The sequence below is a fragment of the Tachypleus tridentatus genome, chromosome 4 (assembly GCF_004210375.1).
Source record: "Tachypleus tridentatus isolate NWPU-2018 chromosome 4, ASM421037v1, whole genome shotgun sequence".
Taxonomy (NCBI): Eukaryota; Metazoa; Arthropoda; class Merostomata; order Xiphosura; family Limulidae; genus Tachypleus; species Tachypleus tridentatus.
The window spans coordinates 76,254,051-76,274,427 of record NC_134828.1 but is presented as its reverse complement, the minus strand read 5'-3'; the positions used below and the strand labels follow the sequence as shown (position 1 = coordinate 76,274,427).

Here is a 20,377-nt window from a genome sequence, read left to right as displayed (position 1 = left end):
AACGTTTCATTTTCTAAAATCGTGTCTAAAGAGAAAAAATTATAATTTCTAGACCTTTGTTTGTTTAAAATTAAGCACAAAACTACACAATGAGTTGTCTGTGCTCTGCCCACCAGGGGTATCGAAACCCAATTTCTAGAGTTGAGAGCCCGCAGATATACCACTGTGTTACTGGGGGAAGGGCCTGGCATGGCCTAGCGCGTTAAGGCGTGCGCTTCGTAATCTGAGGGTCGCGGGTTCGCGCCCGAGTCGCGCCAAACATGCTCGCCCTCCCAGCCGTGGGGGCGTTATAATGTGACGGTCAATCCCACTATTCGTTGGTAAAAGAGTAGCCCAAGAGTTGGCGGTGGGTGGTGATGACTAGCTGCCTTCCCTCTAGTCTTACACTGCTAAATTAGGGACGGCTAGCACAGATAGCCCTCGAGTAGCTTTGTGCGAAATTCCAAAAAAACCAATACTGGGGGAAATTTCGAGAACGATTTTTTTACGTACATTACAAGGGTCGTGGGATTCCACACTAGAAGTTTAATTAATATATAATTGTGGTATCTACATGTTTCTTTATATTTTTCTTTATACTGTCTTTACCTGACGTAGAAACGATTCCAAAGCTTTCTCTTTCTCAGTAGTCAGACGATGTCATACAACAGTTTAGAGAAGTCATTCAACAAGATACTGTTTATTTGCTCACTTGTATCGTTTCTTTGTATTTCTGCCCGAGTTCATTTTAATACCCAACACAACATTTTCCGGATACTTGATTTCTTTCTGGCGGATATCATTATTGCTGAATACCAACGAGTACTATCACTAACAGACCATAGTGTATCTATGTATATTCATAATACGTATAAAGCAATTTAATAAACTTGCTATCAAAGGGGAGAAAACAACACTGCCAAACTTCAGGTGAACGTCGAAATTTATCCAAAAGAAGTACAGTAGCAAAAATAACACTAACAAAAATAATACAATTAGAGAAACCACAGTGCATCAGCTATGTATCTTGAGATATCAGCACACGTATAAACTGCAAGGCTGTTGGACTAACTGTCCATCACATTTAGCCTCAATTCATATTCTTCACCTACTTCACATGTTAAAAAGTAAAAAGAGTGGGTGTAAGTAGTCCAGCTCACACAGACGTCACCTCTTACCTTCTGCAGAAAGTTAGCTAGTTAGAAATAACTAAAAACAACAGGAAAGAAATGAAATCAACGATAGGCATGGTTAGCTGGTTAAGGCACTCGACTCATAATCAGAGGGTTGCGGGTTCGACTCTCCATCACACCAAACATGCTCGTCCTTTCAGCCATGGGGGGTTATAATGTTACGGCCAAATCCACTATTTGTTGGTAAAAGACTAGCCCCAAGGGTTGATGGTGGGTGGTGATGACTAGCTTCCTTTCCTCTAGTCTTACACTGCTAACTGTGGGACGGCTAGCGCAGATAGTCCTCGAATAGTTTTGCGGGAAATTCATAACAAACCAAAACTTATCAAACATTTAATGTGTATAGAAGTAACTGTTCTATTTTGTACTCGGAGGGTTGAGGTAATATATTTGTCAATAAAAATACCTGAAATACAAGTAAGGTAAGTGAAAAATATTTAGTATACAATGTAGTAAAATCATAAGTTTGAACAATTTCAACTAACTTTTGTAACTTAAGCTTTCCAAGTTAGGAAAGGTTAATTGATAATTAGTTATAATCCATAAATAATGCTTATTGGTTTAATTTTCTTTAATTTATCTCATATTTTTTGTGCATTTTATTTAATAAGAATGAAGTTTGCTTAGCTGTCGGTTTAATTAATAGTAAATATGAATGTTTGGGGACTTTTAAGGTGGAATTAATAATATTTTCCCAAGGTTTAGTGACTAACTGAAAGGAATTCATGAAGTCAATTTATCAATATTTATTTTAATAAAATCACTTAAATATTAACAAATTTTAATTAGAGTAAGTTATGTACTTAGAAGGAAACTCATAATCAATCTGACCATAAAAATAGCTAATTAAATGTTCTTATCTTATGCTTTTGCTTATAAAGATAAGAATTCATTGTTTAATTACTTGGGAACAACTATGAAAATTTAAAAAGCTCTATAAGTAATAAATGGTCAAGTATATTAAAAATCAGAAGAATTCGTGTAACAAATCAGCACCATAACAAACTTATTTAATTCTAGTCACAATCATAAAAAAAATATTACATTTAACGTCATAATGGGAGACGAGAATAACAAACAACACTTAGAAAATATGAGGAGTAGCAAAGAAAAATCACATATCTCAGTTTTAAGTTATCTGCGAAAATAGGATATACAAGGGGATAGTGATATGCCCGGCATGGATGGCTAAGTAGTTAAAACACTCAACTCGCAGTCCGTCACACCCGTCACAAACATGCTCGCTCTTTCAACCGTGGGAGTGTTATAACGTTACGGTGAATCCCATATTTGTTGGTAAAAGAGTAGCCCAAGAGTTGGCAGTGGGTGGTGTTGACTAGTTGCCTTCCCTTTGATCTTACACTGCTAAATTAAGGACGACTAGCGCAGATATACCTCGTGTAGCTTTGCGCGAAATGAAAAACAAACAAACAAATGGTGGTGACACTCCACCTACCAGATTTAGCGTCAGTTCGCATGTCTAATTTGTTGCAATATATATATAATAACCAAGAAATATGTTAAATTTAATTATAATGTTGTGCTAATGACAAAGTATTTAAGGTTTAAATTCTGACTGTTCTCTAAAGTAGAAAAGGACGAGAATCCCAGTTTAAATGCACCATGTTAATATTTTTTGTTAGCAAATTTTTTTAGGTTTCGTTGAGATTAACTTTCTTTTATTTTTGTGTCAAAGTAGGGAAGGCCTAAGTGGAAAAAAATTGAAGCGCCCAACTTGTGCGTGCCAGATACTGTGTCGCACGAGCGAGATACTGTTTAAATAATTACCGAAGGTAATTGGGTGATGATTTGATACAGAAACTCTGAAAACATGACCCAAATATACTTTACGTTCTGATTCACAAGGAGTCTACTTTGATATAAAGAACATTATTATTAATAAAGATAAATAATAATCAAGGCACAGTAACACCAACGTGACTTCATGTTGAGAACAATACTTATTATTGACTATGAAGTAACTGCTATAAACCTTAATTTTGAAACAAACACACGAACTAATTCTTAGGTATAATATAATCCCTCTGGACACATCAAGTTGTTTGTTTGTTTTGAATTTCGCGCAAAGCTACACGAGGGCTATCTGCGCTAGCCGTCCCTAATTTAACAGTGTAAGACTAGAGGGAAGGCAGCTAGTCATCACCACCCATCGCCAACACTTGGGCTACTCTTTTATCAACGAAAAGCAGGATTGACTGTGACATTATTACGCCCCCACGGCTGAAATGGCGAGCATATTTAGTGTGACGGGGATTTGAACTCGCGACCCTCGGATTACGAGTCGAGTGCCTTAACCATGTGGCTAAGCCGTGCCCGATACATCAACTAATTTATATTTATAATATAATTCCTAAACTTAGAGACATTTATTTATATTTTGTATTTAAAGTTACGAGATATTATCTTGTACGTACGAGATGAGATTTTCAAAATTTTGTTTTCCACTTTGCAGGCCCCTCCACTGGCACAGCGGTATGTCTGTGGACTCCCACCGCTAGACACCGCGATGGGCAGAACACAGATAGCTCATTGTGTAGCTTTGGGCTTAATTGTAAAACAAACAAAGAAACTACCTTGCTGTTTAGGAATCCCGTATGCAAATCCTAAACTCATGATAGTAATTTGATTTAATAACCTGATTTGAAACCAAAGAAAATGGTAGTTTGATATAAGTTAAAAAAAACAAACTCGTCGCGATGTGTGAGCCGATGTAACAAAAAAGCAAAAGAAATCGACTGTGGGGTAGCATAAAAACAATCGCTGAGTATCCGGAATTTTTTTATGTGGGAGGAAAACGAGAGTACCCCGTGAAAAACCCTCTTTCAATACCCGTACTACAGAAGTGAGAATAAATACACAACAGAAATGTCCTTTGACCCCAGTGAAAACAGAGCGAGGAAGGTTATTTGTTATTCACTATATTAGACCTTGTTGTAAACTACCTTCTTTATTTATACCACATAAAACATTCCCCACACTTTTAGCTGTTTTGTATTACACTATGTAATACAAGTTTTGTTCCTGGATAGTATATGTTATTTCTTAATTGCTTAGCGTCTGACATCCATTCGTTTCATGTGCTCTCTATATGAGTGAAACATCTAAACGTTTACTTTGGCATTTCCATATTTATGGGCAGCCAACTGGAGCATTTCAAACTCTATAATTCACTTCAAAGTAACAAGGCAAGTTTGCGAAAAGGCTGCTATATACATAGGCTGAATGACCAAGTATTTGCATTTTAGATTACGTTACATGTCATTAAATACTGCATGGCAATGAAGTGAGAGATATTTGATATTATTTTATAATAGTAGCTATGCCTAACCATAATTATAATATTACAGTTTCTGGGTTTCATTTAATTGTTTTACATACTGTACGTCGTAAAAACATAATTATAGTAATAACACTCTGTAACGAAAATTTTGTTCCTGTATAGTATGTGTTATTTCTTAATTGCTTATGTTGTAAAATTACAGAAAATGGCCACTATTCCCTTCAAACTTTGCTTTTGTGACCTGGATAATGAAATTTAGAAATTAACCTATTTTATATGTAAAAACGGGCAAATTTGCACATTTTCATTTATATAAGGTCTGAATAAAATAACATATGAATCAAGATTGACATATTTTTTCCAAAATGTTTAAAAGTGAGCAGTTTTTCGAGATTTGCGACTGTAATGTAAATCACTTTCACGTATCAGCCCCTACATATAGTCTCTCATCATGTTTTTGTTATACACTCCTTGGTAGCGGTGTTCAAAGTCTAGTATATCTTAGTGGAAGCGCACGCATTGTTCCTCAGAGTATGCTTCCATGTTCTCCTTGAATTTATCAAGATGAGCGTCAAGAATATGGACTTTCAGGGACACCATGCAGGCCATTTTGTCGTAGTTCTTCACCAGAGCCTCAACCAGTTCCACATAATTTTCGGCCTTGTGATTGCTCAGGAAGCCCCAAACCACTGCAACAAAGCTGTCTCAAGCTTTTTCTCTTTCACACTGAGCTTCTTGAGAAATTCTGTGTACTCCAGGATTTTCGTTACTTGTGGTCCAAAGAAGACACCAGCTTTCACCTTTGTCTCAGACAGCTTAGAGAAGAACTCTTGTAGGCTGCAAACTCCTTATCAAGAGCTGTGACATATTGTTCGAAAAAATTCTCTATCAGCTATTCACCACTGAATCTACCTGGAATGTTCTGAAAAATGGGTAAATTTGAAAATTTCAATACCCAGGTTACAAAAGCAAAGTTTGAAAAGAAAAATAGGTCTTTTCCAGTTACTTTAGGCATAAGCTATTGGGAAATAAGACTTTCTGCCCAGAAACTAAAAAAGAGTAAAAATTTTGTTACATAGTGTTATAAGAGTTATAGTTAATACTTCTGTATAAATGGTGGGTGGCAGTGTGCTGCTGGCTGATTGTCAGTTCTCTGGTCAAAATCTCAAAATCAGGGATAGCGATGGACAGTCTAAGTAGTCTTGTCATGGATATACAAATATAAATACAAAATATCTCGGATCTATCATTTGTGTAACTTCTATACAAATAAAATACAATGAAAACTATAAAAACTGGGTGCAACATGAGAAATAAGCTATTTTCAGTGATGTCGAGAAAACCCACTTGTAGAGAAATATATATGCAAAAACGGCTCGTTTGGGCTGAGAAAAATATTTTACGTAGAAGGTCAAAACGTTGTTCGCTCTTCTACGTAAAATATTTTCTCAACCCAAACGAGCCGTTTTTACATGTTAATAAGCTATTTTATGAAGCTTAAATTACTGTAATCATTTTGCTTTGGTTTAGGCTACTATGTAACAAATCTGTAATATTACAAATATGCTGGTAGATTTTTGTTCCAGTTTTAAGGGTTTGAGGTTTTTCATCATTTTGAACTGCAATTACAGGTCAGACACTGGACATATTAAGGTTAGTGCGCTAAGTGTTAGCAAAAATATGGTTAAATATTAGTGTTCCACATGACTATTTTGATGAAGAGATATGTAATTTTTGCTAATTAAAAAAGGTTTAGTGGGAAGGTTTGGTTTGAATTTCGCGCAAAGCTACATGGGCGCTATCTGCGCTAGCTGTCCCTAATTTATCAGTGTATGACTAGAGGAAAGGCAACTAGTACAGGTCAGACACTGGACATATTAAGGTTAGTGCGCTAAGTGTTAGCAAAAATATGGTTAAATATTAGTGTTGCACATGACTATTTTGATGAAGAGATATGTAATTTTTGCTAATTAAAAAGGGCTTAGTGGGAAGGTTTGGTTTGAATTTCGCGCAAAGCTACATGGGCGCTATCTGCGCTAGCTGTCCCTAATTTATCAGTGTATGACTAGAGGAAAGGCAACTAGTATCACCATCCAACGCCAACTCTTGAGCTACTCTTTTACCAACGAATAGTGGGATTCACTGTTATGTTATAACGCCCTCACGGCTGAAAGGGCAAGCATATTTGGTGCGACGGGGATTCGAACCCTCGACCCTCGGATTACGAGTCGAGTGCCTTAACCACCTAGCCATACCGGGCCTTAATGAGAAGGAAATCATCACTTTCTATCAGTTTGTTCAGATACTGGCTGGCAGCTACATAAGGACTACCTGCACTAGCTATCCCTAATTTGTAACTGATATATATTAGAGAAAACAGCTGGCTAAGGGCACCCGTTGCTAACTATTGGGCTACATTATTCGAATAGTTGGACTTAATTATCTTGCCTATAATGGATCTGTGGATGCAAAACGCGGAGCGCGATTCTAGGAAAAGGAGACGCAAAATTAATAATATTTAAAAAGCTTCACAATCACGGGTTCTTAAATAACACTTATCAAACTTTGCGACTGTATGCAATAATTAAATTAGTACAATTTATTTTAACGTATTTTACCTGTAACTCAAGCCCGGCATGGCCAAGCGTGTTAAGGCATGCGACTCGTAATCTGAGGGTAGCGGGTTCGCATCACCGTCGCGCCAAACATGCTCGCCCTTTCAGCCGTGGGAGCGTTATAATGTGACGGTCAATTCCACTGTTCATTGGTAAAAGAGTAGCCCAATAGTTGGCGGTGGGTGGTGATTACTAGCTGCCTTCCCTCTAGTCTTACACTGCTAAATTAGTGACGGCTAGCACAGATAGCCCTCGAGTACCTTTATGCGAAATTAAAAAACAAATAAACAAATCTGTAACTCTTCTATCTTGGCGCCGTAGCTCTTACACTTGAGAACTTTCGAAGATATAAATTTTTACACGGAATATTTCATGGGTGCGAAGTAGAATATCAGTGGCATAGAAACTATTAACACACGTAAAGTGGTTTAATTCATATAACAGTAAAAACAGCAGCCACGTTTAACAGTAAAATATGAACAACTACTTATCTTACGTACAAGCTACTATTACAAAGTTATTTCAAAATGTGAGCAAGAGTAACCAGGTAGATTGGATAACGAAAAATTTCGTTTTCGAAAACTCAGAAAATCCTTCTGAGATTCAGAATGTTCCACGGTCCCGATCATTTAGTGTGATGATGAATTTCAACTTTAATGTGTCCATGACATTTGGTACAAATCTGATCACTCTTTACAGAGTTATTAACTTAATACCTGTGAAAATGATTTGTCTTCCCATTTTACAATGCCCGGTACGGCCAGGTGGTTAAGGCACTCGACTCGTAATCCGAGAGTCGCGGGTTCGAATTCCGGTCGCATCAAACATGCTCGCCCTTTCAGTCGTGGGGGGATTATTATGTGACGGTCAATCCTGATATTCGTTGGTAAAAGAGCAACTCAAGAGTTGGCGGTGGGTGGTGATGACTAGTTGTTTTCCCTCTAGTCTTACACTGCTAAATTAGGAACGGCTAACGCAGATAACCCTCGTGTAGCTTTGCGCGAAATTCAAAACAAATCAAACCACTTTAAAAACATGCTCAGAGTTTGGGAAATACTGCCCCACACTGACTTTCTATCTTGTGTAAAACTTTTGTGTGCAATGGTTTATTAGTTTTCGAGGTACGCGCTTAGACACACACACATGGACCTAATTGCGATGCTCACGCCACCTCCCCTCCATTGAGGAAGGTAATAAAACATTTATCAATTTTTAAAATAAGTTGTCAGCTCATCCCAAAATATTAGCTTATATTTGCTAAGAAACTTTCATCCCTTGAAAATAGAATAATGCGTGTCTTGTTTCTCTAGCGGTTTTTATTATTTGTCTGTGTTTTTGTTCTACAGGTCGTCATGACCTCCCTTTTATGATGTACGAAAATTTGGTCTAAACAATTACTAATAAAGCTCAGCTTTAAAAACGATTAAATAGAAAACAGAGTGAAGAAACAAGTCTGAGTAATAATATGTTTTCTAAATGCTGGCTACTAAGAAATACTATATACACTCTATATACAATATTTTAATTTTTTTTCATAATTCCTTAGACGTTGTTTTTTTTTCCGGAAATTGTCTCCTATGACAGCAGGTAAACTTAATTTGATTTAGCGGGCACGGTATGCGACGGCAAATTATTTGTTTGTTTGTTCGAAGTTAAGCACAAAGCTACACAAACAGCTATCTGTGCTTTGCCCATCGAGGGGTATCGAAACTCGGTTTCTAGCGTCGTAAGTCCGCTGACATGGCATTGTACCACTAGGAGGCAGGCAGAATATTCAGGTGACTCACGAATTTCGAAAAAGTGAAACGAATTTCAGTGAGGTTAAAAAATGATTGTTATTTCACACTTTAATTCAGGACAGCAGGAAGATGGCAACAGTTGGAAAAATATTAAACCTAACTCTTAGATTAATTTGAAAAAAAAATGAAACTCAGCTCAGATATTTATAAATACTTGTTATATTTTGTGGCTTTTTAAACATATTTTCGACATTTAGGTTTTGTGTGATCATTTATATACATCTTTATGTTTTTCAAGTTAAACTAATATCTAGTATTGTTTATAAGTAATTTACAAACTTATTACAAGAAATAGAACACGAACCGTGATTCGTCAGATTAACAATACGTAAATTAACATTAAAGTCACGCCTGGCATATTCTTAAGAGGAATATAACGACAAATATATAGACTTTAGTCTCTTGGTTTGTTTATAGGGGAACGTCTTCAGAATAAAATTAAATGATAACTGGCACTTCCGAAATATCACTAAACAACTTGTGTGAAAGTATGAAAGCAATGAGATGAAAAGGTTAACATACAAGCTGCTACATTTTAGTTCGCCTGCGTTTCACATTAGTTTCTTTAGACCAATAAGCGCTCAGTACCTTGAATTGAACAAAGTGCTTTCTAAATTGAATTGAAAATATCATTTCGGTTTCTTTTTGGCTCATGCTAGTGCGTGCTTTATAACACTAGGTTATTACTGTGTATCTTTATGATATTTTCATGTGTATTCGTTCGTTATTTCAATGATTTTTAAAACTTGTGTACGTAATGATGTGTGAACCGTTTTAAAGAAACGTTATTTTACCCATGGATTCAAATTAACATAAAACGCATCGAGTCTACATCAATCTGTAATGTAATGAAATGGATTGGTTGACCAAGTTCGTAAGCCCAAAGGAAATTTTCTGGTCTAAAAACAAGTGACATTTCCGGGTAAGCACATAAGGACTCTATCCATGAGAATGATAAATATGAGAAAATTACCAAATGTGTTTTATTTTATTCTCCACTTAATGTTAAAACGAGAAGAAGTGAAAAATATATAAATTCGTCTTTTCAGTAAATAATGATATTTTTGAATGCTTTGTTACTTTACTGTTTGGTGGCTTAAGCTGCAGAAATGAACGTTATATCGTTGAGTACGTATCAATAACATTCACATAAAAAGTCAACATTAATAATAAATTGAAGAGTACAGTTTCAAATTTTGTGACTGGCTATAAAATACATTTCAACTATTTTAAAATTGCAACCAACGTTAACGATCTTTAATATTTAAGAAACAATTAATTTTATTACTTGTGGTTATGAATAATCATGGTAAACGTTCTATGTAAAAGAAGTTTCACAATATAACCATGATGAATCAGATGAGACTTGTTTATTTGTTCATCTTACATATACGATAGATCAAAGAGCCAAGTCAGAAACTTCAACGTTTTGGGTATATCCGTCTCTAATTCTGAACTGCATATCAGAAAGAAGACAATCAGTCGGCAACCAGCGACGCATGGAACGTCAACTCTTAAATGATGTTGCACAAAGCTACTCAATGGTCTATTTTCACTCTGTCCATTACAATACGGATTGTACTAAGCCACTGAAGCAACGCACAACTTACAAACAACACGAAAACGATTACTACAAAGTGTTATTCTACGTAATTTTTACGAAATTTTAAAATACGGTAAGTCCCTTCAAGCTCTACACTGTCCGAGTCTTATCATATGGATTCAAGGTTAACTAACCTTGTTTAGTAGCAATTACCTATTTTGCGTTCTTAATACGTTTTACTTTGGGCAACCTAAATTTAAATCTGATTTTAAGGCAAAAGCAGTATTCACATGAAATACGTTTTTCTAATTTTACTCATCTATATAAAGCATATCTTTCCACCAAACACCAAAATCTAATTTGTTGGCAGGAAATGAAACGTTTAATCTTTTTTAAAAAAGGATTAGAACTTCAAATTGTACTACTTTTCCCTGCTCATTTTATAATTCCCAAGAAACAAGAAGCAAGCAACGTTTTATTTTTGAAATCAAATTACTTTAAAACTACCACTATCGATTTGTCGACTGAAACACGAACGAACATTTAGTACTGAGGTGCGTTATGTAACATGGTTTTCTTTAAAAAATCGATTTCTTCTGTTAATCTTTCAACTGAACAATTCACATTCAAAAGAGTTTACAATGTAGAGTTGGTTCTTTGAGGGCAAAGATATAAATGCATTTTGAATTCATTAGCTTCAACAGTTCAACATTAGTATCGGTTTAATAAAGAAGATTTTTCCTTTAGTAGAGGCGTCCATGTGTTTGTTTGGAACTAATCACAAAGCAGCACAATGGACCATCTTTGCTCCGCCCATCACGGGTATCGAAAGTCAGTTTTTAGTGGTGGGAGTCCGCAGACATATTGTTGTACCACTTGGGGCTATCAGAGATAAATGGCAACATTTTTTTCTATTTACCTTTCATGAATAGAAGTCCTCTTTTCATAAGTCCTCAGATTTTAGGGCTTATTTTGTAATGCTAGTGTTTTCTGTTGATCCTATGTGCTTCAGCATTATTGTAAGACCTAAATGTTGAGTTCTCAGTGATGTCGAGAAACCCACTTGTAAAGAAATTTATATGCAAAAACGGCTCGTTTGGGTTGAGAAAATATTTTACATTTTACATTTGAATTATATATTCAAACATCTAATACCGTCCTCTACATTTCGACACTCAGTTACACAACCCCTTTCAAACATGTGGTCAGCTTCCGGTCAGTTACCTCTTTCTTTGTGAACCTGACGATGACCGAAGAAGGTCGAAACGTTGTTCGCTCTTCTATGTAAAATATTTTCTCAACCCAAACGAGCCGTTTTTGCATATAAATGTTGAGTTGTTAAAGAATTGTTTTCATAATCAGTATATGAGTCTTGTTCTCATTAGCCATCATGATGATTGTCGTGATATGTGAAAAGTTATTTAAGAGCTACATTTACTGGTATAATTATTTCAATTAAAAATAGCATTATTTTATGTGACATTACTATGATTAATTTTAGACGCTTTTGTAACCGTGCGTTTGAGTAAAAAAAATATTACAGTATAAATTGAGGCAAATTCCCACTTGTCCAAGAACGATTTATTTCAAAGGAACGAGGCAAATAGTGCTATTAAGATGTTCTGAATTTGTTTGATGAAACATTTCCGTTTTTCTTAAAGATGTCACATTTTTAAAGGTTAATCGGAGTCACCAATGTTTCTAAAATTAATTTTTGATTCCAACGATTAATTTAATTGGATAAAGAAATGTCTTCCCTTTTTTATGTTGCAGGTTTGAAGAAGTTACGATATCAAATTAACTAAAAAGCGAAGAAATCTCGTGTTAAAAAAATTGTTCGAAGCCGAAAGTATTTAAAAACTACAAAATAACTGAAATCAAAATTACAATCTATTGGTGTATACGGCATTAATATTACAATATACTAGTGCGTATAACATTCAAATAAAGGGATATGGTAGCTTTTTAAAAAAATATCCGTTATGATAATTATACTAATTACAACTTATATCATATGGCTCCCTGCCCTTTCAGCGACTGGCTCAAAGGCTTATAACGCTAAAATTCGAGATTCCATCCCTGCGACAGATACAGCACAGATAGTCGAATGCATAGCTTTGTGGTAATAACAAATTAATAAACAAAACAACCTACATACTGAGTAAACTAATATCTTAAATCTAATTTATTTATCTTTTGCTCACGATGGTTTTATCAACATTTCATAATAAAACGTGTCTTATTAATTTCTACTTGCTAGACATAAGTTAGAGTGTTTAAGTTTAAGTCTAATAAAAGCTGAATTTTTTTTTTGCAGGAAAACAGTTTATATTAGCTTATTCTCAAGCGACACAAAAACATTTTCAGCTTATTAATTCAAGTAAATTTAGTGCCATGTCATCCTGAAGTCTGATAGGAATGTCACAATTCAGACAAATTCTTCTTAGAGTTAATTGGAATTTATTGATCAAGAGTAGGTTGAAAAAAAATCTACAAGATAGTTGGAGGAATTTTTCAGAAGGGTGATGTTTGATTATACTCAAGCGGTCTCTCAGCAATAGAGCTGGTCGTGCAAATTCATTAAAAAAATATTATTTGTGCGCATGCTCGAATAAATCGAAGCTGTTACTGCCCCAAAATTAATTTTTAATTTTGTTTCGTACGTTTACATAATTATGTTAAAAGAAATAAAACTAATAACAGTTTTTGGATAAATTAAATTATGGATATTCCGGATGACGAGAGAAGTCCTCAAAAAGTGTCGTTATTATTATACGAAAAACAACATTGTGCAGAAAATTAAGAGAAGAAGGATTACATCATGTACTTGAAGATAAGCCAAGCATTTTATATTTGCTGTGACTAGTTTAAATCAGGCGAGATAGAATCTTATAAGAAATGCCTCTATAGTTCTGCTGATTAATTCAGTATGTTTTCTTTAAGAAAAGAAAATTCGAAAACTGTGCTTTTTTTGATAGGTTTTAACGCTTTCTACTACAGAGAAGGAGAAACTTTATAATATTTGACAATTCAAATTAGCACAAAAACAAATTGACATGAATAGCGGCCCGGCATGGCCAGGTGGGGTAAGGTGTTTGACTCGTAATCTGAGGGTCTCGGGCTCGAATGCCGGTCGCACCAAACATGCTCGCTCTTTCAGCCGTGGAGGCATTATAATGTGACGGTCAATCCCGCTATTCGTTGGTAAAAAGAGAACCCAAGGGTTAGCGGTGGGTGGTGATGACTAGCTGCCTTCCCTCTAGACTTACACTGCTAAATTAAGGACGGCTAACGCAGATAGCCCTCGTATAGCTTTGCGCGAAATTCAAATCAAACAAGACATGAATAGCGAAAACACAACATCGTTGTGAATTATGGCTGATAATTACCATTAGTTTTGTAAATTTAATTTCGCATTCAGATAGAATTAATTCTGACACTGTTGAAAATATAAATCGGTTTTTATATCACTACGATATTGGCGTACAAAATCAAGTTCATCTTTTTATTTATGGTCTTATCAACGTATTGGTCCATACTTTATATCTTTACTCTCCTAAATGCTTGATATTACGATCAATATATTGTTACAATGACCTTTTGAGAGGGATAACAATTAATACAGAATTTGATTCTAAATCAAATTAAGCTACACATTTAGTGCACAGCATAACAACACAACAAGAGAAGATTAATGAATTTAAATTATATAGTCTTTTTTTCTGTCAGGAGAAAGATACATGTACTTTAATTATGCTTGTGCAAGACTACAGCCTCTGTCTCTAAATTTTTACTTTACTTCCGCGTGATTTTTAATGTCATCCTATAGACACGACTTCATAATGTGATGCATTATTCACCAGCGAAAGGCGATGCCATAAAACTTTTTCATTAATGCAGAACAAAGCTAAGATAGAAACGTTTATCATAAATAAAGATTAATTCAGGTTAATTTGTCTTTCACAGACCTAAACTAAGAACTTGAGTACCAAGTTACAGAAGTTTTTTATTAGAACTCTTTTATTTCCTTTCACATTGTAAGTAATTAAGCGCGTCTTCTAGACAGAAATGTCAAATAAATGATTAAAAGTTGTCCGTATCAAGAGACGAAGATTTCGTTCTTAATAACTAATAAATAACTCAGTAATTTTCAGATAAAGAAGAGAAATCTCTGCATGTGTAGAAGAAAGAGACGGCTGTATCCTGGATTCTAGCCGCATCACCACAGGAATCACCGCTTTAGTTTGATTCAGAAGTGAAATAATGATAATGGTTGGAAGGTAGATGGGTTGTGAAAAAAGGCTCGCCGATCCCACGGGGGATGAGGTCTAGGTTTCCTATGTAGGTTGTAACGATCTTCTAAGATACAAATTCCTGTCTCAGCAGGATATTTACCCCCTTATCATTACGTGTTATATAAAAATGAGAATACGTTTAAAAACTACCTAGCTCTACAAATCTGTCTAATGAAAATTACAGTACGGCCAATAGAATAAACGCTGCTTATTTATACCTTCTGGTCTATATAGATTAGAAAGATAATGAGATTTTTACTTAGCATATAGATCGTTATTAGAGGGTTATCATGAGAGAATAATTTGTGTTGTGAAGAAGGGAAAATATGGAACAAGATAAACATTAGAAGGAACACGCAGCTCATGATGAGCTTTTCAGCAGGAAATGGGGGTGCAAATTAAACAAAATACGGACAGACTATCATTAATCTTGTTTGATGACGAGCTACGTATAAACAAAATCAAAAACATACTGAGCTTGAATAAGCCACAAAATAATAATTGTTTTTACTTTCAAACATAACTGCAATGTAGGATTAGTGCGACTGTTATCAGCGCAAATACTTACTGAAAATATTTGTGTCTGTACGTATGTTTATGTAAATAATGTTTTTATTTTCAAACATAATTTATCATGAACAAAATACTGAAAATATGCGTAATAAAGAAAGCAGGAAAACCGTATAGTAACGAGTTTCGTGCTTCGTCAACTACAGCCATTTTGTGCTACGTCCATTACAGCCATTATTAACTCACGAATCTTTAATCTTCAACGAAATTAAGATATTTCTTAGTTTATTCACATTTGTATATCGTACTGGGTTATGTATCTTTTTTGTCATATATCGAGATCAGGAACTTGATGAGAAGGGTCTAATAGTTAGATTTGTATCAATACAAATAAGAAGGTTTATGTTAGCGACATCTAGGGTAATAAGAGGATTCTTCTGGATTAATGACAGTTTCATCTATTTAAAATATTTAAGCATCTTAGCTACAGAAAAATATAAAATTATATAACATATAATTTAATTAATAAAAAAATATACTAGTGAATACGCGTGATAATATTCAGGTAAAACGTTGAAACTAAAATATTTTGTTACGTAAAACGTTTTAAGTGAGGAATAACAATAGGATTTATTGTGTGAAAATAAAGCAAATATTTTAAAACTTACAGACAGTATGTAGTTGTGTAAAACGGCTACTGCTTTGTTGTTAACTTTACTGGAAGATATTTGGTGCTCTAAGTCTGAAATCACATTATGCGAAATATCATAATCATTTGTGAGTTAGAACTGTTCAGAAGAGGCACGACAACCAAAGAGTAGCACCTGCCGTCTACACATTTATGCTTAATTAACCAAATAGGGGAATGTAATTACGTGCCCACAACAGAAAGAAAGATTGGAGCATGATCAGCGGCATATTGTGGGCTACAACTTTGAACCTTTCGATCCGCTGCCCAACATACTAACCAATATATTAAGGTGAAAGAATAAATGTTTCTTAAATTTGCTCCTTCACCGGCCGTACAAATTACTTCACGCGGACATAAGTTCTTTTTATACTCCAGTTTCATATAGTGAAGGACTTTTTACAGAAATTTATTATAAATAACCTATGAGAACAAATTTTAACCAATCTCTGCAAACTTAATTGTCATGGTGTATGATGACAAACAAATTTTCGAGTATAAAATGGATTTTTAATATTTTTACAGAAGGGGTATCTGAAATCTAGTATCCATACTGTATCTAACGGTAACCCACAAAGCCTCATGAGTTATTCTCCATCTTTGGCTCAATTCTAAGAGAACCAACAAACCCACGATCACAAACCATCCTTCTAACAAAAAGATAAAAACATATTCATGGAAAACTGTAAAATATTTACATAAGATCTTACCATAGACATTGTTCTTAGAGACTAACCATTCGTATCCTACAGGCAAGAAACGAGTACCTGCAGTCTGTTGGTACACAGCTCATTAAAATATGATGTCCACGTTAAAAACGTACACTTTGTACACAACACTGTGAACAACTGAAGTGCGTTGTAATGTGTGAAAGTGTTGGTTACAAAATATTGTTTGTTCTGAATTTCACGCAAAGCTATAGAATAGCTTTTTGCGCTAAACGTCTGTAATTTATATGATAAACTAGAGACTGACGGTCACACTGTAATGCCTCCAAGGTCAAGCATGATCGATGAGAGGGATTCAAATTCGCAACCTCCCGGTTGCGAGTCGAGCAATCCCAACCATCAGACCGGCCACTATAAACGAGTAAATGGTTCAACTTTGCTTTTAAAATTAGGCAATTCTTTATCTGCATATTCAAATGTCTTACATGCTGTGTGATATGTAAGGGAACAGCTGTATATTGAACGAAAAAGCTGCTACTACGGTGATAGGATTCGTGAATTAAATGATCAAACAAAACAAAACCATCTTTGTAGACGCCATTTTAGTATGTTAAAACATGACGTTAATATGCTCTTGGCAACTGAAATCAAGCAAACATCACAAGATGTCACTGAGAGAGAGAAAACAGTTCGTTGAAACACCAATCAATTTATAAATTTCGGATTTTCCAATGGAAGTAACTGAAACAAATGCTTCTGTTTCTATTAAGATTAACACATTCTAGTGTTTACAGCCATTTTTCACGTATCAGCAGTAATTAAAATATCTATTTAATATTAAATTTACTTTAAGTAATTTTCCGACAATTAATTTTAAATTCGACCTCACGGTTTTACATAAGTTAGTCGACTTTGTCTTTTCACATTCTACCTTATGCTGTGTCTAGAGCTGTGCTCAAGTCATTGACTTCTACATCATTGCTTAAAATATCAATTCTAGAGACGTTCTCAAAGTAGTAAAACACATGTTAAATCTCATGTAATGACCCTACGTTTCACGAAATTTTGTTTCTTATTACGGCCGAAAGTGAGTAAGTTTCACTCATCTAATGTGTAATAGTCTAAACCTTAATTATCTCATGTATTGTAAAGTCTTGTGCTCAATGAAACGTAATTCGGAGTGCTATCTCTTTCCTAGTGACTCCGTTATTTTCCAACGTTTCTGAATGTAAGTGCAAGCATTTTTAAATGATTCACCCTAGCATTAAGTTTTATTATCTATGAGTATATCTTCAACATTTTTTGTATAAGCACCAGTGCCACTTTTATAACTATACATTTCTTTGTTTTTCTTTCAAGTCTATTAAACGTGATAGTCTTGATACTGCGTATTTTTAATCCTACAAAATCTACCACAATGCATCATTTAGTTTCGTAAAGAAAAGGTTACTGAAAGAAGTGTGTGTTTGGGAGGAAGTATGCTGTTAGATTTCACCAGACAAGTGTCGTGATTACATAAAAATCCTTGATAGTTAACGAAATATATTACTTTAATTTCATAAAGAAAATGCGGTAGTTCGACACGTCACCAAACAAATGAAGTTTTCACTGGGAATATTTCATCTTTTTAGTCTTGGGCCCTTGATATAACAGCGAGTTTATTAACCTTGTGACTAAACTCAAGTTAATTTAAAAGCACACCTAGTACGCTGTTGTGTATGCCTGCTAGCTGTTTTTGTGGGTTAACAAAGATGTGTTTGTTTCGAATCTAACCTTAATAAATTAGTTTTAAAAATCAGTTAAACGTGTTGCATAGACGCAGGACTCTAAGGTTTATATTTCCGCTTTTTAAACTCTCTAACATAACAGCTATATTGCCTCCCAGTGGTTCATCGGTAAGTCTGAGAGTTCACATTGTTAAAACCGAGAATCAATCCTCGTGTTAGGAACAGCATAGATCACCTATTTTAAAGATTTTCTACTTAAGAACAAACAAACCGCTACTTTATATGTTTAGTTAGTCTTAAGATAGCGATGTTTTAATCAAAAAGAGAGAAACGGTTTGTTCTGAATTTCGTGCGAAACTACACGAGGGTTATCTACGCTAGCCTTTCCTAATTTTGCGGTGTAAGACTAGAGGGAAGGCAGCTAGCCATCGCTACCCACGGCCAACTCTTGGGCTACTCTTTTACCCACGAATAGTAGGAATGACCGTCACATTATAACTCCTCCACAGCTGAAAGGGCGAGCATGTTTGGTGTGAAGGAGATTCGAACCTGCGACCCTTATATTACGAGTCGAGTGCCTTAACTACCTGGCCATGCCGGGCCCAGAGAGAAATGAGCTCATCAGTTTACAATTGTTGGCCACCAGTTTGCATTTTTATAGCATAAACTATGGGTTTGAATCATACTTTTAGGCGAAATGAAAGACACATTTAAATTACTTGAACTCTTTATCAATAATGAGACAGAATAGGTCCGGTATGGTCAGGTGGTTTGGGCGCTCGACTCCTAAACTGAAGGTCGCGGGTTCAACTGCCCGTCACACCAAACGTGCTCGCCCTTTCAGCCGTAGGGGCGTTATAATGTGATAATCAATTGCAGCATTCGTTGATAAAAGAGTAGCCCAATATTTGGCGGTAAGTGTCGATAATAAACTCTCTTGCCTTACACTGCGAAATTAGGGACAGGTGACCCTCATGTATCTTTGTGCGAAATTCAAAACTAACAAACACAAACAAGCTGGAATAAAAATACCATAGTTAATATATTTAACAAAACTATCATTCACTGTGATTAAAAGGATTATTTTTCGATATTAAACATACCGCCAACATTTAGTCGTTTAAGAAGGGTTAAGCTTTCGATACCAAACTTGTCGAAAATGTTTAATCGTATGAGAACGGTTAAGTTTTCGTTTTGAACAAAGTAACAATATTTAATCGTATAAGAAGGGTTAAGTTTTCGTTTTGAACAAAGTAACAATATTTAGTCGTATAAGAAGGGTTAAGTTTTCGTTTTGAACAAAGTAACAATATTTAGTCGTATAAGAAGAGTTAAGTTTTCATTTTGAACAAAGTAACAATATTTAGTCTTATAAGAAGGGTTAAGTTTTTGATACTGAATTTACCGACAACATTTAGTCGTATGGGAAGACTAATCTTCGGTTCAGAGCTGACTTGACATTCGTAAATTCCTCCATCTTTTTTTTGAGTGTATTGAATCTTCAGAGTCCAATCATCCGAGTCGTCCAGGTGTAGGGAAGTGAATCTTTGGTCACTAGTATAAGTATATCGACCCACGGTTAGTATGTGGAGGTCCTTTTGTCGCACCCATGACACCTGCAGAGAAATATTGTAATAAAGACAATTACAATCTCACTTGAAAAGATAACAATGAATGTGCATAAACTAATGCATTGCATTTGTATATGTTAATACATCTATATATCAATATAGAACCAAAAATACATCTAAAGTACAAAACATCTATATTTATCTAAAATATCTATATTATCTAACATATCTATATTTATATATAAATAATACACGGGGTCTTACATAACATTTAGTGTGTGTGTGTGTGTGTGTATATATATATATATATTGCACTTTTAAGTGATACAGCGTCACCAAGTTTGTTTAATAATCAGCTTATGTTGACCTAAGCGAATGATCTTTAAGGTCAAGGTAATGGGCAAAGATACGGACAGAATTTAGACACCAAGAAGACGAAATTTCATACCAATAAAACAATTAAACTATTTATTTTGCTGTATACATTC

At 34.9% G+C, this 20,377-nt stretch overlaps 1 protein-coding gene across 1 annotated transcript in view; it reads right to left on the bottom strand.

Moving 5' to 3' along the window:
* LOC143249476 (V-set and immunoglobulin domain-containing protein 10-like) overlaps positions 1-20,377 on the bottom strand; it is a 100,519-nt gene that overhangs the window by 13,123 nt on the left and 67,019 nt on the right. Inside the window, exon 3 of the mRNA XM_076499390.1 lies at positions 19,724-19,934. Within this exon, the coding sequence (XP_076355505.1) occupies positions 19,724-19,934 (211 nt within the window). The remainder of the gene's footprint in view (positions 1-19,723; positions 19,935-20,377) is intronic.